Source organism: Desmodus rotundus, chromosome 7, assembly GCF_022682495.2.
Source record: "Desmodus rotundus isolate HL8 chromosome 7, HLdesRot8A.1, whole genome shotgun sequence".
NCBI classification, from domain to species: domain Eukaryota; kingdom Metazoa; phylum Chordata; class Mammalia; order Chiroptera; family Phyllostomidae; genus Desmodus; species Desmodus rotundus.
The window spans coordinates 13,486,280-13,506,979 of NC_071393.1; the positions used below are offsets into that span (position 1 = coordinate 13,486,280).

The window sequence follows — 20,700 nt, forward strand, 5'->3', positions numbered from 1 at the left end:
TGGATCAGCCAGCCCTGAATTCGCTCCTGACCCACCCTCTGCAGAGCTGCCTGAGGGCTCCAGGAGGGGGCAGCTGTGGGATCTCAGATCAGGGGACCTGAGCTGATGGCGCATGATTTCCTGCACAGTCCCCCTGGGGCTGGAGGAGAGTGAGACACAGACAGAGGAAGGGTTTGTGTCTCACTTCCCCGTCGGCCTGTGTCACTGTGAGCATCACTACTGCTGTCCCATGACTGACAGTGATAGTAGGCCTCGTCCTGGGCCTGGGCCCCGCTGATGGTCAGGGTGGCCGTGTTCCCTGATTTGGAGCCTGAGAATTGGTCAGGGATCCCTGAGGCCCGGTTGCTATCATCATAGATGACCATTACAGGGGCCTGGCCGGGCTTCTGCTGGTACCAGTTCACAGTAGATGCTTCCCCGTAGTCATCAGATTGTGTGAGGATATCTCCCTGGCAGGTGACGGTGGCCGTCTGTCCTGGGGCCACAGACACCGAGGGCGGCTGTGTCAGCTCTGAGGAAAACACAGAACCTGCAAGGGGTGGAGACAAGAGAGAGATTGAGAATTAAGGGCCTGTTCCCATAAGGGCCCACTGTAAGTCTGGGTCTGGGCTGAGATCAAGGTTTGGGGGGACACAGCTCTGGTCCTGTTGGGCTGAGAAGCAGGCAGGGCCTGGGGGCAGCACCTGTGCAGAGAGTGAGAAGGGGGAGCAGGAGTGGGGTCCAGGCCATGGTGCAGACGCCCAGAGCTCTGCCTCCTGTGACCTCATACACTGTGGGCTCCCCAGGCCTCTCTTATGTCCTCTCAGTCCTTTGGGGCCCTGACGCTTTAGTGTTTATGCAAATGCACTCCCCATAGGGCTCCAAGGTGAGCAGTCAGCAGACCTCATTTCCACCATCTAGCGGGGGCAGGCCTGGTGACTGAGGAGGAAGGGCTGAGTGCCCAGCTTCTTCTACGCTGCTTCTCAGGTCAGAAAATTATCCAAGGACTCTAGGACCCCTGGTCACAGTCACCTTCCTGGGGTCTGACCCCAGCACCACTGTCCCAAAGCCTCCTGGCCAGGCCTCTGACCTGGGCTGGCTCAGCAGGGCTGAGGGCCTTCCAGGAGCCTGGCCTCGGGGCTGAGTGAGCCCTCTGAGACCTAAGTGACAACACGTGTCTCAGCAGACAGAGGGCCATGGTCACCACCTCTTCCTCCTCCTCCTTCACGTCCACTCTCTGTGTCCCCGTGCCCGTGTGGGTGCCCATCATCGGCGTTACATTAGACGTGGTTCCGTGGGGTCAGGATGCGTGTGCGGTGCTTCTGTGGGATGTTTCCTTGTTCACTGTGCTCCTGCTTTGGACAATTCAAACCAGCTCCTAGTTGCACTCACACCTGTGTGTGTCTACCCTCTATCACTTCCCCCCTCTCCACGTAGACCCACTATGGGCGTTGTCGACTCTTTGGTCCTTTAAAATGTTTCATCAGGGTTTTAACTAACCTGTGAAAAGTTCCAGAAATCCACCTGACTGAGACACCAGCTTTAGTCTCCATGTGCTCTGTGAGGGTCCCCAGAGACCTGGTCTTCACACAGGTCGTGACCGCTGGCAACCAGACGTTGTGGTCTGTCCTTGGAGGCTGAACTTGTCTCAAACAAAGGACAACTGGTGACCAGAGTTGGACCCGAGTAGGGAGAATCCACTTCACTGAGAGTGTCCTGAAGTGTCTGGTGCTCCAGGCAGGGACCAGAGGTTCCGACTGTGAACCTCTTCCCCTGAGATGACCCTGAGCACAGGAGCTGCAGCCCCAGGGTCAGAGTGCACCCACAGGTGGGAACAAGAGGCAGAGGATAGAGGTCCGGGTGTCCCTATCCACGCCCAGACAGAGGGTCAGCCCCAGGATCCCTGTGCACAGTGAGGTGGCCTGCATTGCAGGTGAAGCACTCACGGGTGCTGTCAGGGTCCAGGAGTGACACTGTCTGACAGTCACGATGTGGTCATTGGGTCTCAAGGGGACAGATGGGACTTCCTGAAGTCCAGTGTCTGTACCCAGCCTTGGAACTGCTGACCCCAGGGTTGGTCTCCCTCAGGCTCTACCTGGGCAGCCTCAGTTCTGCCCAGGCTGCTCCTGGATGCAGCTCTGCTGCCCCCTGCTGGTGGGGAGAACTCAGACCTGGAGCTTCCCTCTTGCAGGTCACCCAGAGCACTTGGCACCTGAGAGGGTGTGACCCCTGCCTTGTGCAGCCCTGCTCTGGGAGGTCAAATAAGGATTGCAGGAAGGCGGGAGGTGCAGTTCCGGTAACACTGTCCCAGGGTTACAATGCCCTTCCCGGTGATTGGTTTATTAGAAGAGTGGAGGGTGCAGAATAAACTCTGTTCTCTTGCAAAGTATCAAGGCCCATAGAAACCCATGTGGCACCCTACAGGGACCCAGGCTTTCAGTGTATTTCAAACCAGAGCTGTCTCTACCCTTACCCCAGTAAGGACTGTGGGACGCAGATGTTCCCACACCGATGTCAGCTGGGCACTGAAGGCAGTGTCACTGTTGTCACCTGTAAGGCTGTGTTTCCATTTCCGCTCCTGCCTCCCAGAGTGAGGAGTGGGAGGGGTCTGCTCCGCTGGCGGCCCTTGACGAGACTGGGCACCTCCTGCTCCTTAGATGTGGGAGCTGACCCCTCCCCACAGATGTCAGCATCTGCTGGCTTCTCTCCCAGGTCCCCGGGGGATGAAGCGGAGGTGCCAGACCTGAGCCCAAACTGACCTCCTGCCCAGTCTCTAAGACACTTTGCTTTCTTTTGTATGATTTAATTTTGGGGAAAAAAGAAGAGTTTCCAAATTAATTGCAAAACTTTCCATTTAACAGCAGGTGAAGTTGAGGCCTAGAGACTAGGTCCCCAGGAAAAGAGAGAAAAGAGTGTGAGTCCAGGACAGGAGCCCCGGGGTCCTGGCCTCCGACCTTGGCTCTTTGGAGCTGAGCGTGACCAGAGGTGAGGGGCGGGGAGCATGTGGCCAGACTGGGTGGTAGGGTGGTATACTCCAGGCTCAATGCTGTGCCCATCTGTTCCTGGCTGTCATGAGAATCCCCCTCAGTGGGGACATTAGGGTGTCAGCAGCAGTGCCCAGGTTAGACCTGGAGAAGCCCTGGGGACCTGGGAGCTGCTTTGCTGTGCAGGGTCCGGCCTGGGTCCTGCTGGCTCTGCTCCACTGCACTGATTGGTCGTCAGCTCTCTGACCAGTGGGAGTGACAGGTGTGTCACGGCCACTCTACTGGGAGCACCTTTGTCTTCAGGAGACCATGGACCTGCAGCTACCGCAAATAGTAGGTCACTTGCAAGGGTCCCACCCCTCGCAGCATCCCCAGGGCTCAGCTCAGGCTCTGGGTTCTGTGGGTGCAGAGCCGCAGACAAGGCCTGGGGACACCACCTGTGCACAAAGGGCAGGAGAGGGGCCCGGGCCTCAGTGGCGATGCTCCAAGTCCTGCGTCCAGTTCTGACCCTGCAGCCCCAGCCTCCCTGCCCGCTCAGCAGTCCCTGTGAAAATGCTTTTCAGAGGCCTGTGTGGGAGAGAGCTCTGTGTGGGCGGGATGTGCAGGTCCAGGTGGTGCCAGGCACTCACCTCCTTCTCACACACCGTACCTTGTACTTCTGTGTTCTGTTTCTTTCCTGCTTTGTCCTGTATTGCTGACCCCAGCAGGTCAAAGCGCCACGGGGCGGGCGGGCATTCAGTCTGTTTCCTTCTCTGCGACGGCGGCACAGAGACCAGGGTCTGAGCCCGTCAGAGACTTGTCCCTCCTTCATGGTGTCGCTCACGGGAAAGCTTCGAGTGTCTGCAATGACATCAGATTACCACGCGTTATTCTGAAATCCATTCAGATTGTCTGAGAGGTTTTAGTGGAATTAGTGACTGAAAGCAAAAACGAAGACTCAGCCTCAATCGGCCTAAGCAGCAGAGGCATGTCACGGTGGTGCTCACGGGCCCCCTGAGGCCTTTCCAGGGGCCCTGGGACTCTGCCTTTCTCTCCCGGTGAGTGAGTCGTGGGACATCCTGGGTGGCCTCTGTCAGGTTCATTAAGCCCCTGGGCTCCTGATCTTAAGAGTTTCTTCTCTCACAGGAGAAATGCAAAATTCTACATTCAGATGCAGGCACTTCAGTATCTTTCCCTCAGAGAGAGCAGGAAGAGAGAGAGAGGGGAAGGGGAAGGAGAGGGAGAGACATTGATCAGCAATTAAACCCCTTCCTGCCACAACAAGAACCAGAGCCACAGTGGCCTCACTGGTCAATTCGATCAAATCTGTACGGAAGAGTAACACCAGCTCCACGTGGACTCCTTCACAACGAGGACGCAGGGGGCGCACTTTCTGGTTCATCTCTGAGACCAGCAGGGCTGAGGTCCCCATGGCAACTCCACGAAAACGGAAACGACAGAGGAACACCCAGCAGTGAGTCCACAAGCCCTCAGGGACCTGTCAGATGGAGGGACCTCAGGCAGGCGCTCTGTGCACCCCAAGGGCCCCTCCGGACACCCCTGGCCTCGCTCTCTCTCCACGTGTGTCCACACCACCGTCCTGTTCACCTGGCAAGTGCATGTGGGTGTTTGGTAGGCAGCCTTTTACCGAGTGTTGCTGGAAAATTCAATCTCACCATAACTGTCTTTGAATATATTTTCATGATTTCATGTTACCGCCCTTGGTGGCATATTAAATGTAACTGATGTTTACAAAGGGTTTCAGTTTAAGGGTTGTGGTGGGGTCCACGGGACACACCCACCTCACCAAAGTCCACCTTCTAGTGCTGTTGTATCGCTTCACACATCACACAGGGACATTACAGCACGTTTTCTCCCTCGAAAACTGCTGCTAACATTGTCCTACATTTTCCTTTAACGAACATGATAAATCACAGCATACTCTGTTACTCTTCTTTTGCTTTAAACAATAGGATAAAATGTTTCTGTTTATCCACGTGGTTACCTTTTCTGGTGCCTTTCATTTCTTTGCGGGGATTCCTACTTCTGTCTGGTCACTTCCCTTCTGTCGGAGGGGAGTCCTTTGTTCCTTCAGCATCAGGGTCTGCTAGTGGTCGGTTCTGTACGTGGTTATGCGTGTGAGCAAGGGTGGTTCTCCCCGTTCTCAGAGGCATTTCTCCGGGTTGAGTGGAGAGTCGACAGCTTCTGTGTTGGTTGGTGTGTGTGTTCTGAAGACGTTGCTCCTGGTTCCTCCCGTTGCGTTGCTTCTGCTGAGAAAGCGGCTCCCCCGCCACAGGTCTTCCCGTGTGTGGAAGGCGACGTTTGCTCTGATGCTCTGTGATTGTCTCCGCCTCATGGGTTGGAGGGGTTAGGTTGTGAAGTGTGTGGGTGCTGTTTCCTTTATGTTTTCGGTACTTGGGGTATGTTGTGTTTCTTGGATCTGTGGGTTCCTAAAGTTCACCTAAACTAGAACATTTTTGGCCAATATTTCCTCAAACATTTTTCCTTTCTACTCTCCCCACCCCACCCTTCACATCTGTTCAGAATCCCAGGTGCCGTCAGATCCTGCAGCCTCAGGAGCTCAGATCAGGGGGACAGTTCCGGGGATTAATTCAGATCAGTGGGCCCATGAGTGACAAGCCTCCATCGTGTGGACATCCGGTGTCCTCACCGCTGCATGTGTGTCTCCCTCTCTGTCCTTCCATTCAGGCCCTCTGTCCCTCCTCACACCCTGGCCTTGAAACCACAGGACATCCCGGTCCTGCCAGCCCTGAATGCACTCCTGCCTGCCCCGTGCAGAGCTGCGTGAGGGCTGGGAGGAGGGGGCAGCCTGGGGATCTCAGACCTGGGGCCTGAGTCAGACCAGGTCATGGCTGGTCTGTGTCCAGTTCAGGCTGAAAGCGAGTGTGACACTGTCAGTGGTTTTTGTCTCACTTCCCCGCCTGCCCGTGTCACTGTGAGCTTTACCATTGCTGTCCCACGCTGCACAGTAGTAGTCAGCCTCGTCCTCAGCCCGGGCCCCACTGAGGGTCAGGATGGTTTTGTCCTCTGGGTCAGAGACAGAGAATCGGTCAGGGATCACTGAAGTCCGGTTCTTGTCAGCATAGATAAGCAGCGTGGGGGCCTGGCCTGGCTTCTGCTGTAACCAGGAAGCATAATAGCGCTTTAGTATCTCCCCTTGGCAGGTGATCCGGGTTGTCTGTCCCAAGGTCACAGACACTGCTTGGGGCTGAGTCACTTCAGAGGAGGCCACTGAACCTGTGAGAGAGGACAGGAGAGGTGAGTGTGAGGATGAGGGTGTCCTTCCTACACCGTTCACGTCTGCTGTGCTGGGAGAAGGTCAGGGCCAGGTTTCTCCTGGTTTCTTTGGGGGCTTAGCCTTGGGACACAGCACCTGTACAGAGAGTGAGGAGGGGGAGCAGGAGAGGGGTCCAGGCCATGGTGGAGATGCCCCAGGATCTTCCTCTGACCCACAGCTGACAATATGGCTTCATGGCCTCTTTTATCCAGTATAACGGGCGCCATGCAAATCCACTTCCTTCCTCCTGAGTGGCACCCGGTGAGCAGAGAGCAGCTGGGGCCAGTGGAGGGTTTAAAGTTGGGTCCTCGTGTCCAGGTCTGTGCCAGGTTGCTCAGAGCTCTCTGTGGTGTTGAGTGAGACATACTGACCCCTGACCGGCCCCTGTACCCACACTTGGGCAGAGTCTCCTGTCTGGTCTAGGGGAGAAGGCTCAGTCCCCTGCAGTGAAGAGATCACACTCTGCTGTGGGGTGGGGGTGCTGGAAGCAGGGATGGAGGGACAGTGGTCAAGCTGGTGTAAGAGGCTGGCATTTCCTCCAGGGCCCAGGGAAACTGGTCGTGTGCTTCTGGGGGAATTTTTACTATGTTTTAAAAAATGGAGAAATCTTTTGCATCTTGGTCTTGGCAAAAGTTCTTAGAGTTCATAGAAATGCTTGATATGTAAAAAGAAAGAAAGTAAATGGAAACATTTTAAAATTAAAACTTTCTTCTACAAAAGGTTCTTTTATGGAGTTAATTTAAGAAAACAATAAAGTGGGAGAAAATGCTTGGCAATTCCAACCCTTCAAGGAACTGTGTGTACAAGTTCCAAACTAATTAATACGGAAAGGAAATGGCCCCAGCTGGGGGCTCGGTTGGTGGGAGGGGCGTCCAAGTGCACCAGGGGTTCGGTAGATCTCTGGCTGAGGTGCACACAGGAGTTGCCCAATGAGTGCACGGGGGCGGGGGGCAATAGATGCATATTTTTCTCAAATCATTTAAGAATTTTAAAAAACAAACCAAATGAAATTCTATTTGAAAATGGGCAAATGACATAAATAGAGAGTTGATGGAAAAATATACAGATGTCAAAAAAACACACAAAAAATGTCCATCAGTAGCCCCCAGGGAAGGTAAAAGAAAACCATGGTGAGACACCTGCACACCTGTGAGAGTGGATCAGACTGACCGGAGTACAAATCGGGGCAGCACCAAACACTGGGCAGGTGGTGAGAAGGGGGTCCGTCACGCGTCGCTGGCAGGAGTGTGAGACGGCAGAGCCACAGCGGAAAACCAGCCGTGCGCTCAGTGTAACATGAACATGCAGGCACCATGCCCCCCAGGCACTGCAGCACTGGGCGTTTGTTTCAGAAAGTTAACACGTTATGTTTACGTAGAAGCCCGTACACAAGTGTGCACAGCACCTGTCTAGTCCCCTCAGGCTGTGGTAACCAGACAGCACCGAGCTGCTTAAAGTTGGAAGTCAGAGGGAGACAGAGACAGAGAGACACAGAGAGACACAGAGAGACAGTCAGACAGACACAGAGACAGACACAGAGACAGACAGGCTCGGAACTTTGATATCTTCAGACCAGAGTCCTAACCATAACACATTGTTTGGCTTTTATTACTTTCTTAGAAGTCCCCCTCTCCAAATACAGCTACAGGAGGAAGGACTTCAACGTATGAACTTCGGAAGATGGAAACGTTCAGTTCATAGCAGCGCCGTTACACACAGGAGCCCCAAACTGAACACACTTCAAATGCCCTGGGGGCGATGGCTAAACAGCCTTTGGTACCTGTGAATCACGGAATGCTATTGAGCCCCCCAAAATGGACTGTGGGTACACACCACACCATTGTCAAGTCTATGATGAAAACAATGAATGAATGACCAGTCACAAATGTTATGTTCTGTAGGGTTCTATTTATACACAAGTTTTCAAATGACAGAATTGGAGAGATGGAGAAGCAGGGGATGGCTGCAGGGCTGAGGGACAGGGGAGGGGGTGGGTTGGAGGAGGTGGATGTTGTAACAGGGAAACAGGAAGAGTCCATGTGCAATTGGACTGCGTGGAATCCTGACTGAGTGGCAGGCGCATGAGCCTGCCCGTGGGACGGAAGTGCAGAGCCGAGGCCCATGTGGCTCAGGTGGTTGGAACATTGTCCTGTAACTAAAAGGTTTGGGGTTCAGTCCCGGGTCTGGGTGCTGACGGGAGGCAACCCACCAATGCTTCTCTCCCACACTGAAGTTTCTCTCTCTTCCTTCTTTTTTCTCCCTTTCTCTGTCCCGGAAAGTAATGAAAAAAAAAGACCTTTGGGGAGGAAAATAAACAAACAAATAAATAAAGTGCATAACAACAAATTCACAAGCGCACACACACACGCACACACAAGGCTGGGGACCCAAATTTTTAAAAATATGCAAATATGTGATCAAACACTTCACCAAAAAAGAAGGTGCATGTGTGAAAATATCACCTGGAAGTCTGCTCACCTCCCTGGTCACTAAGGTCATGGAGACGACAGACAGACACAGAGACACACGCACCCCGTGCACCAGGAAGAACATGGAGAAAGGGGTGCGTGACCGGGGTCAGGTGACACAGGGTCACAAGCTCTGGAGGGATGACCCAGAACATGACTGAGGAGGAGAGACCCAGATGTCACCAGAGTGACAGACAGAGAGTGACAGTGTGAGAGGGGCAGAAGGCACCGAGGGAAGGGGACAGCTCACCACACTCTCGCTTGCAGCCCAGCCTGCCTGTCACTCCCTCAGCCACATCCCCTCCAGCTGCCTCCAAGGGCGGGGCCTGGGGCCTGTGTCTGCTGCTCCCTGGTTTTTTTGTCAGCAGCTTTAATTGTCCCCTAATATACCAGCGACACTGGGCGATGTCCATTCTGCAGACCCCAGCTTGAAGTCCTGGGATGAGCCCCCAGATCATGGGACAGGACTGACCTGAACCTGGTCAGGTGAGTGCCCAGCCTTGCCGCTCACCTACCTGTGAGCAGTGGCCAAATCGCTGTGGTGCCCGCAGCTGCTCCGGGATGACTCTGTGGTGTCGGTGCGAGTGAAAGGCTCTGGTGTTTCAGTTCCCAGCAGAGTCAGCAGAATATCAGCCCTTCCACTAATCCTGTCCCCATGGCCCCGCAGATGCAGTTGAGGCCAATGACCCACAGGGCAGAGACTGGAGGTAGGAGGTCGTTGACATATTTTCCACGTCAGCATTCGCATGCCCCATGCCCCATGTCCCAGTGACATTGTTTTGGCCTGTCCCTGGAAAACTCCTGTAGCCCCCTGGGGAGCTTTCCTTGGCACCAGAGGCTGAGAATCTGGCACAGCTGGGGCACCCAGGCCATGCTCCATGCAGGTCCAGCCCCAGACCTCCAACAGGCACCCGCTTCCCTCCCGGACCCAGCTCAGCTCCCACCAGTGGGTCAGGTCTCTGTCCTGGCTCCACTGAGGGACAAGTGCTTCCTGCCAGACCTCAGTCCTGACAGGACCCCTGCTTCACCCCAAGGTGTCCTTAGTCAACATAGTCACTGTTCCCACTTCCAACCCTGGGACACCAAGGTCTGTGTTCCTTCCTTGAGAAGATTCCCATATGGGAGCAAAGGCCAGGTGGCTCCTGGTGACTGGTCATGTCATCCGAGCCACTCTCCCAGGGTCATGTTTGAGCCTGGGCTGGTCTGGTCTGTCCCAGCATGCCTCCCACAAGCCCGCAGTAGAGGAGGCAGAATGTACAAGGTGGACTCACAAGAACCCAGAATTTGTTTATTAAAAATTGAAAATTGATTCCTACATTTGAACTTCAGTCACCTTCAAAGAACTCTCCATTTTGTGCAATATATAAATGTTCTTCCATAGCTCAGAACAGTTTTTGAACTCATCAATTTTGATGTCTTTTAGTGCTTCTGCCATTTTTTGTTTCACCTCCTCCATGTTGGCAAAAGATTCCATTTGAGGACTTTTTTTTTTTTTTTACCTGAGGAAACAAAACACACAGTTGCTAGGGGCAAGTTCGGGGGAATAGGAAGAATGGGGCATGGGGGTCCTGCTATTTTAGTCAAAAATGGCTGAACACTCAGGTGGAGTGGGCAGGTGCACTTGTAAATCACCCATCATGAAATGGGCAAACCAGTTGAAAGAGTCTTCAAAGAAATTCACTGAAGCCATACACAGCCTCTCACAACAACGCCAGCCAGCACACTGCTACAGAGGGGTCCGAGAACACTCTCGTAGTGTGGGAATCCAGTACTACAAGGGTCTGTGCTCCAGAAGATAATTCCCCTTGGGGGTAGGTACGTCCTCTTAAGTGTCATCAAAATGACCTAAATTGTGACCCTCCTTTGACTCTCCCTAGTGGTGCTTTGGGGAGCAGGTGCAGGATGATGGGATTTGTACAGAGAAGAGTCAAAATCTCAGCATCTTGGTGACTGACAGGGAGCGGGTCACTCTGGGTCCCTGTGGGGCAGAGGGGACAGAGGAGGTAGGTTTTGGCCTCACTTCCCCTTTGTCTGTGTCACTGTGGCTTAACCATATTGGCCACCGATACTATAGTCTGCACCACAGATATACTCAGCCTCGTCCTCAGACTGGAGGTTGGAGATGGTCAAGTAGCGGTTGGCCCCAGAGCTGGAGCCCGAGAAGCGATCAGGGATCCCGTCCCCCTTGTTGTGGCTTCCATCACTCTTAAGCCACATCACATACCGAGGGGCCTTCCCTGGCTGCTGCTGATACCAGCGAATGGTATAGCTGCTGTGCTCACTGCTGAGGGTGCAGGTGAGCTTGGCCGAGGCTCCCAGGGAGGCAGAAGCAGACGGGGGCTGGGTCAGCACAGGCTCAGCACAGAGACCTGCAAACACAAAACACAGGGATGAGGCCGAATGCACCCAGACTGGACAGATGCCCTTGAAAACTGTGTTTGGAGAGGAACATCAAGCTTCAGGACCTCTAAGTGCTAAGGGATCACTGACCTGTGGAGAAAACCAGGGGCAGGAGGTAGAAGGGAACCCAGTCCACGGTGGGAGTGGCTTCCAGGAGCTCTGCCCTGAGGCTGCCCAGCTGGCACTGGCCTCTCCAAGCCCCTGTCTTATCCTCTCCTTGCAGCTCAAGAGGGAGGAGCACAGAATGCAAATCTGTTCTCCATTCCCCAACACGTGTCAGTCTCAGCTCTTGTCTCAACCCTGAGCCTAACAGCCTCCCAATGGTGATTTCCCGAGGTCAGAAGAAGGTCCAGGTGTGGGTTTCATTGTTCAGAGTTGATTTTACCCAATACAAGTGTCTTCAAAGCAGCCTCAGTCATGCCCTTTGCACTGGAGCACAACCAAGGGCACTTAACCTTTAAGTTCCCCAAACACGGACCCACAGTGCCCCCTGGTGTTTACAGGATGAATAACATCCTACAGGTGTAGCAAGTTCATCAGATGGCTACTTCTCAGAACTTAATGCAGGGGTGTCAAAGTCATTTTCACCAGGCTCCACATCAGCCTCGAGGTTGCCTTCAAAGGGCCGAATGTAATTTTAGGAGTGTATAAATGTAACTACTCCTTAGGGGCATGGAGCTGGCGCTGCCCCCCGGGTAGAAACAAGGTGCTGGGCCCCATAAAAGAAGGTGGAGGGCCGGATTCAGCTGGTGGGCCTTGTGTTTGCCACCTGTGACTTCAAGGATGGTGAACCTTGGGAATTGTTTTATACACACCCCTCACCTGATGACATAATAACACAACATCAGAATAACCCAAGTCATCCCTGTGCTGCTGGCCCAGCCCCTCCTCCTGTCTCATGCGCAGGGGGCCGTCACTGAGAGGTTATGATTCTCCAAGAGCCCCCCAGGCATTGATGAGGAATCAAGACTTCAGTCCAGGAGGCCGACCCAGAGCCTGAGTGTTGAGTCCTCTCCTTGCCCCGCCCCTCTCTGGGCCCTGTGCCAGCTGGTCCCACCCCAGGACCCCTGTCACCGCCCTCTTTTCTGTTCCCGGGTGCTGTCCTCCCAGAGTCTGCTCTGAAGAACGCTCAGGTCCTCAGTGTCGGCACCTGCGTGTGCCAGTGACATGCGGGACTGTCTGTGGGGAACTCGGGACCCTCCTGCGCTCCCTCCCCGACAGAGGGCACAGGGTCCCGTGTCAAAGGGGCATTGGGCATCAGGTGACTGGGCAGGGTTCATGTCAGGCTGGGTCTCTAATGGTTTATGTCAGGGTTGGTTTTCTCACGTGGTCAAAGCCATTGAGTTTCCACAACTGTCAGTAATAGGGGAGAAAACTTTTAGTTTACAAAACTGTAAAATTTTATGTTTGGCAAGAAAGCACTTTTTACCTGCTACCCCGGACAAATACATTGGTTGTTACCTGGTGGTGCTGAGGATGCAGTAGAATGAGTTCACGTACAAAATGCTGGAGGCGCTGTACTTGGGGGTGATGGTGCAGCCCTGCGGGGACTCATGTGCACAGACAGAGAGACCGGGGAGTCACTCCCCGAGTTTGGTCTGAGAGACAGTAGAGAGAGGTCTGGAGTCCAGTGCCTGAGACATGCCCACCGCTGTCCCCAGCTGAGGGGACCACAGCAGCTCCTCTCTGCCCTTCCCACCCTGGGACGTCCACTCCTCACACTCACACTTCTAGGGCCCCCATGGGGCCCACCTGCCACCCCTGCAAGCCAGTGCTCACACCTGTGCCCTGGGTCTCCTGACCACCTGGAAGGTCACCTGTGAGTGCCACCCTGGGAAATTTCACCGCAAACCGTGATCTGTGCTTGTGCGTTAGGCAAATGTATCCCTTTGTGAAGAATAAGAAGTGAACATTTTTGGCCAGTATTTCCTCAAATAATATTTCTGCCTCCTTCAACCTTCTCTGCTTCAGAGACTGCAGTCCCGGGCACGTGAGGCTCCCTCATGCCCTCCAGCACATGACACCTCTGTGTGTGTTCAGTGAGGTTAGTATCTGCGGTCTCGTCTCCTCTCTGCAGTGTCTCCTCCACGTCATCTATTCACTGTCTTCCTCCGCGCTGGTGAACCGGCCATCAGTCCCATCAGGGTCATTTGTCTCAGACGCTGCAGTTTCCGCATCTGTGTGCTGACTTGGCCGTGGTGTTCGTCCTCCTGGTCTGCAATTCCCAGTTCCAGCGTTCCCCTGCCCACCGGAACCAGGGAACATGGGTTTCATAAAATCCATCACTGACCCCTCAGTCACGGGTGACATTTCACGGCCAGGACGATTGGCTGATTTTGTTGCTTATCAGAGCTCGTATTTTCTTGCTTCCAATCAGGAATATTTGATGCGACACCGGACTTGGTGAATATTCCCTTGTTGGTGAACAATACTTGTGTTTCTATGTATGTTTTGTCTGCTGTTCCAGGTTATTGCGGATTCATTCGAGTTAATGCAAAGAGTTGGATCCTTCATCAGTTGTGCTCACACTTCGCAGGTGGGACCACAGCAGCGAGGAGTCGGGTGCTAATTTCCCACCTGGAGACCCAGCTCTTTCACAGGTCCATCCGATGCCTTGATTGGCACTTGTCCTCTCTGACTGCAGGACAAGTACGACTTCTGAGCTTGGCAAATGGTTCTCTGTGCCCTCAAGGGTTTCCTCACCTCCTGTGGTGGTCAGATTCATGAAAACGGGCAGTCAGCTCCCTGGGGGCACACAGGGGGTGGAGAACCACATGCAGGAGGGTTACGGGTGATCTTTCTGGAGTAAACATGAGAGACAAGAGTGGGGACCTGCAATGTGGTGATATTGAGAACTCAGCTGGGAGGACCTGTAAGGTCATCCTGACCTTGAGCCACCCTCTGAGAGGGGCGTGAACTTTTGGGGGGGAGCATCTGTCCTCTCCACCAGCATCACTTCGCTGTGAGGGCACCCCTGTGAGGGGCAAGGACGCAGCAGGAGAGGGAGGGAGGGTCAGCCCTGAGGGCGGGATGCAGGTGGATCCTCAGAGTCCCACGCCCGGGTTTGCTCTGCTCAGAACACAGGCTGCCAGGACGTCCTGGGGCCACCTGAGCTTTGCAGAGCTGGCTAGTTCTGGGGACAAACCCAGGAGAGGTGACCAATGGGAGGCCCAGTCACCATTACAAGGATAATTAGGGTCAAATACCATGAATTTTGTGTTCTTCTGCTCACGTCCTCTGCTTCCAACTCACACGCAGGCCCTGGAAACACCAGGTCCTCCCCTTTCTGTGAGACTGAACCTCTGCACAGCTGCCTGAGGCTGAGGAGGGGCAGCCTGAGGATCTAAGGTCTGGGGAGGTGGGCCAGACCTGCTCACGGCTTTGTCTCTGGTCCTGTTTGGGCTGGAGGAGAGTGTGACACAGCTGGGGAAGGGGTTTTTGTCTCACTTCCCAGTCTGCCCGTGTCACTGTGATAATTACTACTACTGACCCCCACTGCACAGTAATACTCAGCCTCGTCCTCAGCCCGGGCCCCGCTGATGCTCAGGGTGTTCGTGTCCCCTGAGTATGAGAGAGAGAATCGGTCTGGGATCCCGGAGGGCCGATCGTTGTTCCCATACACGACTGTTACAGGGGCCTGGCCCGGCTTCTGCTGTATCCAGGCAGGATAGTAGCTTTTTAGGGCCTCTCCCTGGCAGGTGATCCTGGCCATCTGTCCTGGGGTCACAGACACTGCATGGGGCTGAGTCACTTCAGAGGAGGCCACCGAACCTGTGAGAGAGGACAGGAGAGGTGAGTGTGAGGATGAGGGTGTCCTTCCTACACCGTTCACGTCTGCTGTGCTGGGAGAAGGTCAGGGCCAGGTTTCTCCTGGTTTCTTTGGGGGCTTAGCCTTGGGACACAGCACCTGTACAGAGAGTGAGGAGGGGGAGCAGGAGAGGGGTCCAGGCCATGGTGGAGATGCCCCAGGATCTTCCTCTGACCCACAGCTGACAATATGGCTTCATGGCCTCTTTTATCCAGTATAACGGGCGCCATGCAAATCCACTTCCTTCCTCCTGAGTGGCACTCACTGGGCAGAGAGCAGCTGGGGCCAGTGGAGGGTTTAAAGTTGGGTCCTCGTGTCCAGGTCTGTGCCCAGGTTGCTCAGAGCTCTCTGTGGTGTTGAGTGAGACATGCTGACCCCTGACCGGCCCCTGTACCCACACTTGGGCAGAGTCTCCTGTCTGGTCTAGGGGAGAAGGCTCAGTCCCCTGCAGTGAAGAGATCACACTCTGCTGTGGGGTGGGGGTGCTGGAAGCAGGGATGGAGGGACAGTGGTCAGCTGGTGTAAGAGGCTGGCATTTCCTCCAGGGCCCAGGGAAACTGGTCGTGTGCTTCTGGGGGAATTCTGACTATGTTTTAAAAAATGGAGAAATCTTTTGCATCTTGGTCTTGGCAAAAGTTCTTAGAGTTCATAGAAATGCTTGATATGTAAAAAGAAAGAAAGTAAATGGAAACATTTTAAAATTAAAACTTTCTTCTACAAAAGGTTCTTTTATGGAGTTAATTTAAGAAAACAATAAAGTGGGAGAAAATGCTTGGCAATTCCAACCCTTCAAGGAACTGTGTGTACAAGTTCCAAACTAATTAATACGGAAAGGAAATGGCCCCAGCTGGGGGCTCGGTTGGTGGGAGGGGCGTCCAAGTGCACCAGGGGTTCAGTAGATCTCTGGCTGAGGTGCACACAGGAGTCGCCCAATGAGTGCACGGGGGCGGGGGGCAATAGATGCGTATTTTTCTCAAATCATTTAAGAATTTTAAAAAACAAACCAAATGAAATTCTATTTGAAAATGGGCAAATGACATAAATAGAGAGTTGATGGAAAAATATACAGATGTCAAAAAAACACACAAAAAATGTCCATCAGTAGCCCCCAGGGAAGGTAAATGAAAACCATGGTGAGACACCTGCACACCTGTGAGAGTGGATCAGACTGACCGGAGTACAAATCGGGGCAGCACCAAACACTGGGCCGGTTGCGAGAAGGGGGTCCGTCACGCGTCGCTGGCAGGAGTGTGAGACGGCAGAGCCACAGCGGAAAACCAGCCGTGCGCTCAGTGTAACATGAACATGCAGGCACCATGCCCCCCAGGCACTGCAGCACTGGGCGTTTGTTTCAGAAAGTTAACACGTTATGTTTACGTAGAAGCCCGTACACAAGTGTGCACAGCACCTGTCTCGTCCCATCAGGCTGTGGTAACCAGACAGCACCGAGCTGCTTAAAGTTGGAAGTCAGAGGGAGACAGAGACAGAGAGACACAGAGAGACACAGAGAGACAGACAGACAGACACAGACAGACAGGCTCGGAACTTTGATATCTTCAGACCAGAGTCCTAACCATAACACATTGTTTGGCTTTTATTACTTTCTTAGAAGTCCCCCTCTCCAAATACAGCTACAGGAGGAAGGACTTCAACGTATGAACTTCGGAAGATGGAAACGTTCAGTTCATAGCAGCGCCGTTACACACAGGAGCCCCAAACTGAACACACTTCAAATGCCCTGGGGGCGATGGCTAAACAGCCTTTGGTACCTGTGAATCACGGAATGCTATTGAGCCCCCCAAAATGGACTGTGGGTACACACCACACCATTGTCAAGTCTATGATGAAAACAATGAATGAATGACCAGTCACAAATGTTACGTTCTGTAGGGTTCTATTTATACACAAGTTTTCAAATGACAGAATTGGAGAGATGGAGAAGCAGGGGATGGCTGCAGGGCTGAGGGACAGGGGAGGGGGTGGGTTGGAGGAGGTGGATGTTGTAACAGGGAAACAGGAAGAGTCCATGTGCAACTGGACTGCGTGGAATCCTGACTGAGTGGCAGGCGCATGAGCCTGCCCGTGGGACGGAAGTGCAGAGCCGAGGCCCATGTGGCTCAGGTGGTTGGAACATTGTCCTGTAACTAAAAGGTTTGGGGTTCAGTCCCGGGTCTGGGTGCTGACGGGAGGCAACCCACCAATGCTTCTCTCCCACACTGAAGTTTCTCTCTCTTCCTTCTTTTTTCTCCCTTTCTCTGTCCCGGAAAGTAATGAAAAAAAAAGACCTTTGGGGAGGAAAATAAACAAACAAATAAATAAAGTGCATAACAACAAATTCACAAGCGCACACACACACACACACACACACAAGGCTGGGGACCCAAATTTTTAAAAATATGCAAATATATGATCAAACACTTCACCAAAAAAGAAGGTGCATGTGTGAAAATATCACCTGGAAGTCTGCTCACCTCCCTGGTCACTAAGGTCATGGAGACGACAGACAGACACAGAGACACACGCACCCCGTGCACCAGGAAGAACATGGAGAAAGGGGTGCGTGACCGGGGTCAGGTGACACAGGGTCACAAGCTCTGGAGGGATGACCCAGAACATGACTGAGGAGGAGAGACCCAGATGTCACCAGAGTGACAGACAAACAGACACAGAGAGTGACAGTGTGAGAGGGGCAGAAGGCACCGAGGGAAGGGGACAGCTCACCACACTCTCACTTGCAGCCCAGACTGCCTGTCACTCCCTCAGCCACATCCCCTCCAGCTGCCTCCAAGGGCAGGGCCTGGGGCCTGTGTCTGCTGCTCCCTGGATTTTTTGTCAGCAGCTTTAATTGTCCCCGAATATACCAGCGACCCTGGGCGATGTCCATTCTGCAGACCCCAGCTTGAAGTCCTGGGATGAGCCCCCAGATCATGGGACAGGACTGACCTGAACCTGGTCAGGTGAGTGCCCAGCCTTGCCGCTCACCTACCTGTGAGCAGCGGCCAAATCGCTGTGGTGCCCGCAGCTGCTCCGGGATGACTCTGTGGTGTCGGCGCGAGTGAAAGGCTCTGGTGTTTCAGTTCCCAGCAGAGTCAGCAGAATATCAGCCCTTCCACTAATCCTGTCTCCATCGCCCCGCAGATGCAGTTGAGGCCAGTGACCCACAGGGCAGAGACTGGAGGTAGGTAGGAGGTGGTCGACATATTTTCCGCCTCAGCATTCCCATGCCCCATGTCCCAGGGGACATTGTCCTGGCCTGTCCCTGGAAAACTCCTGTGGCCACCTGTGGAGCTGTCCTTGGCAGAAGAGGCTGAGAATCTGGCACAGCTGGGGACCCAGGCCATGCTCCACATGGGTCCAGCCCCAGACCTCCCAACAGGCCCCCGCCTCCCTCCTGGACCCAGCTCAGCCCCACCACTGGGTCAGGTCTCTGTCCTGGCTCCACTGAGGGACAAGTGCTTCCTGCCAGACCTCAGTCCTGACAGGACCCCTGCCTCATCCCAAGGTGTCCTGAGTCAACACAGTCACTGTTGCCACTTCCAAGGTCACCCCTGGGACACCAAGGTCTGTGTTCCTTCCTTGAGCAGAGGCCCAAGATGGGAGCAAAGGCCAGATGGCTCCTGGGGACTCGGTCATGTCATCACAGCCACTCACTCAGGGTATTGTTCCTGTCTGGGCTGCTTGGGTCTCTCCCAGCGTCCTGCCTGCAGCCCCGTATTGCAGGAAACAGGACGTTGCTTTGTCAAAATGACCGACGTTGTGACCATATCTGACTGTTCCAAGTGGTAACCTGGGGAGGAAGTACGGGATGAGGGGTTTTGCAAGGGAACATGTCTCAGGGTCCTGGGCAAGGACAGGGAGCAGCATACCTGAAGGCCCTGTGGGGCAGGGGGACGGGGGATGGAGGTTTGGGACTCACTTCCCTTTTGTCTGTGTCACTGTGGTGTAAGTGAAAAGGCCATCGTGTGCATGGCTCTCACCACAGATGTACTCAGCCTCGTCCTCAGACTGGACGTGGGAGATGGTTAGGTAGCGGTCGGCCCCAGAGCTGGAGTCCAAGAAGCGCTCAGGGATCCCTCCCCCCTTGCTGTGACTCCCATCGCTCTTAATGTACATCATGTACCGAGGGCCGTTTCCAGGTCTCTGCTGATACCAGCGAATGGTGTAGGTGCTGTACTCACTGCTGAGGGTGCAGGTGAGCTGGGCCGAGGCCCCCAGGGAGGCAGAAGCAGACGGGGGCTGGGTCAGCACAGGCTCAGCACAGAGACCTGCAAACTCAAAACATAGGGATGATGTCGAATGAGCCACATACTGGACAGATGCCCCTTGGGACTGGGCTTGGAAGGAAAGTATTGGGGAGTGGGACCCCTGAGAGCCCAGGGATGCTCTGACCTGTGGAGAAAACCAGGGGCAGGAGGTAGAAGGGGGCCCAGTCCATGGTGGGAGGGGCTTCCAGGAGCTCTGCCCTGAGGCTGCCCAGCTGGCACTGGCCTGTCCAAGCACCTGTCTTATCCTCTCCTTGTAGCTCAAGAGGGAGGAGCATGAATGCAAATCTGTCTCAGCCCCAAGGCTGACAACCACCTGATGGCAATTTCCTGAGGTCAGAGGAAGGGCCAGGGGTTGGTTTCATTAAGAGTTGATTTTACTCAATAAATTATCTTGAAAGGAGCATCAGTCACACCCTTTGCCCTGACAGGGGACCTGGACTCTCTGAGATCCCAGGGCAAGACCCACAGTGCCCCCTGGTGCCCCCAGGGTGAATGTCATTCTCCATGTGAGTAGCTCAACCTATTGACTACTTGGAGGCCTCAATAGGTGCCAGACGGTTGGTGAGCGTTTCACACACACCCCTCACTGGACATCATACTTATGCAACATGATCCTTCTGCTGCAGGCACTGTCTGATGAGCCGGGCGTCATCCTTGGGAACTTAGGATTTTCCCAAAGTCCCCCAGACAGTGATGCTGAGTCAAGACTCCAATCCAGGAGCTGGACCTCAGAGCCTGACCTTTGAATCCCCTCCCTGCCCGGCCCCTCTCCATGTCCCTTATCCTGCTCCTGCCCTGTCCCAGGTCCCAGCCCCCTGAACCCCTGAGCACAGCCCTGCCTTCTGCACCCAGGGCTCCGCCTCCCCGAGTCTGCTCTGAAGTGGGCTCAGATCTTCACGGTGTGGAGTCTGCTTCCCAGGGGAACCCAGGTTTCTCTGGGCACAGAGGTGGGGACACTTCCACCACGGCAGACGACACCCCGAGACATTGCGGTTCAGGTTGGGATCCTTGGGAGAACTAAATCAGAACTATTTTTTTAACATTGTCAAGGCCATTGAGGTTGGATGACTGTCAGAACAGGAAGAGAGATCTTTCAATATTAACATATAGGATGGGCAGGTGCGCTGTTACCTAAGGTCTCAAACAAATGTATTTGTTTTCTCAGCCAGTACTGCTGTGAATATAATGTAATTAATTCACCTGGGAAATGCTGGAGGTGCTGTACTTGGAGATGATGGTTCAGCCCTGCAGGGACTCATGTGCACAGACAGACAGACCCCTGACTCACTCCTCCCAGTTTGTTCTGAGAGACAGTGGAGAGGGGACCAGGGTCCAGTGCCTCTGACATGCCCACCGCTGTCCCCAGCTGAGGGGAGCACAGCAGCTCCTCTTTGCCCTTCCCACCCCAGGGTGTCCACTGCTCACAGTCACACCTCCGGGGCCCCCATGGGGCCTGCTGGCCACCCCTGCAGGCCAGTGCTCACACCTGTGCTGAGGGTTTCCTGACCACCTGGGAGGT

General features: G+C 54.1%; 2 protein-coding genes and 3 gene segments (V, D, J or C); all 5 read right to left on the bottom strand.

Annotated features, from left to right (window-relative positions):
• LOC128781375 (immunoglobulin lambda variable 5-39-like) overlaps positions 1–20,700 on the bottom strand; it is a 591,472-nt gene that overhangs the window by 56,271 nt on the left and 514,501 nt on the right.
• Positions 1–20,700, bottom strand: part of LOC112310504 (immunoglobulin lambda variable 5-45-like) — a 715,836-nt gene that overhangs the window by 52,324 nt on the left and 642,812 nt on the right.
• Positions 1–20,700, bottom strand: part of LOC128779138 (immunoglobulin lambda-1 light chain) — a 99,507-nt gene that overhangs the window by 45,932 nt on the left and 32,875 nt on the right. The window lies entirely within an intron of this gene.
• The window catches only part of LOC139441033 (probable non-functional immunoglobulin lambda variable 11-55), a 511,832-nt gene that overhangs the window by 37,544 nt on the left and 453,588 nt on the right, over positions 1–20,700 (bottom strand).
• LOC112310363 (immunoglobulin lambda-1 light chain) overlaps positions 1–20,700 on the bottom strand; it is a 51,698-nt gene that overhangs the window by 28,860 nt on the left and 2,138 nt on the right. Inside the window, exons 1-2 of one of the 5 annotated variants that reach the window (XM_071221895.1) lie at positions 15,016–15,096; positions 14,581–14,879 (exon numbers count right to left, since the gene is read on the bottom strand). The exons of 2 other annotated variants lie outside the window; for them this stretch is intronic. In XM_071221895.1, the coding sequence (XP_071077996.1) occupies positions 14,581–14,879; positions 15,016–15,061 (345 nt within the window). In that variant the 5' untranslated portion in view covers positions 15,062–15,096. Of the gene's footprint in view, positions 1–209; positions 530–683; positions 796–5,901; positions 6,201–6,336; positions 6,420–14,580; positions 14,880–15,015; positions 15,097–20,700 lie in introns of those variants that run through there. 2 more of the 5 variants (XM_071221894.1, XM_071221892.1) reach the window with 2 other exon arrangements.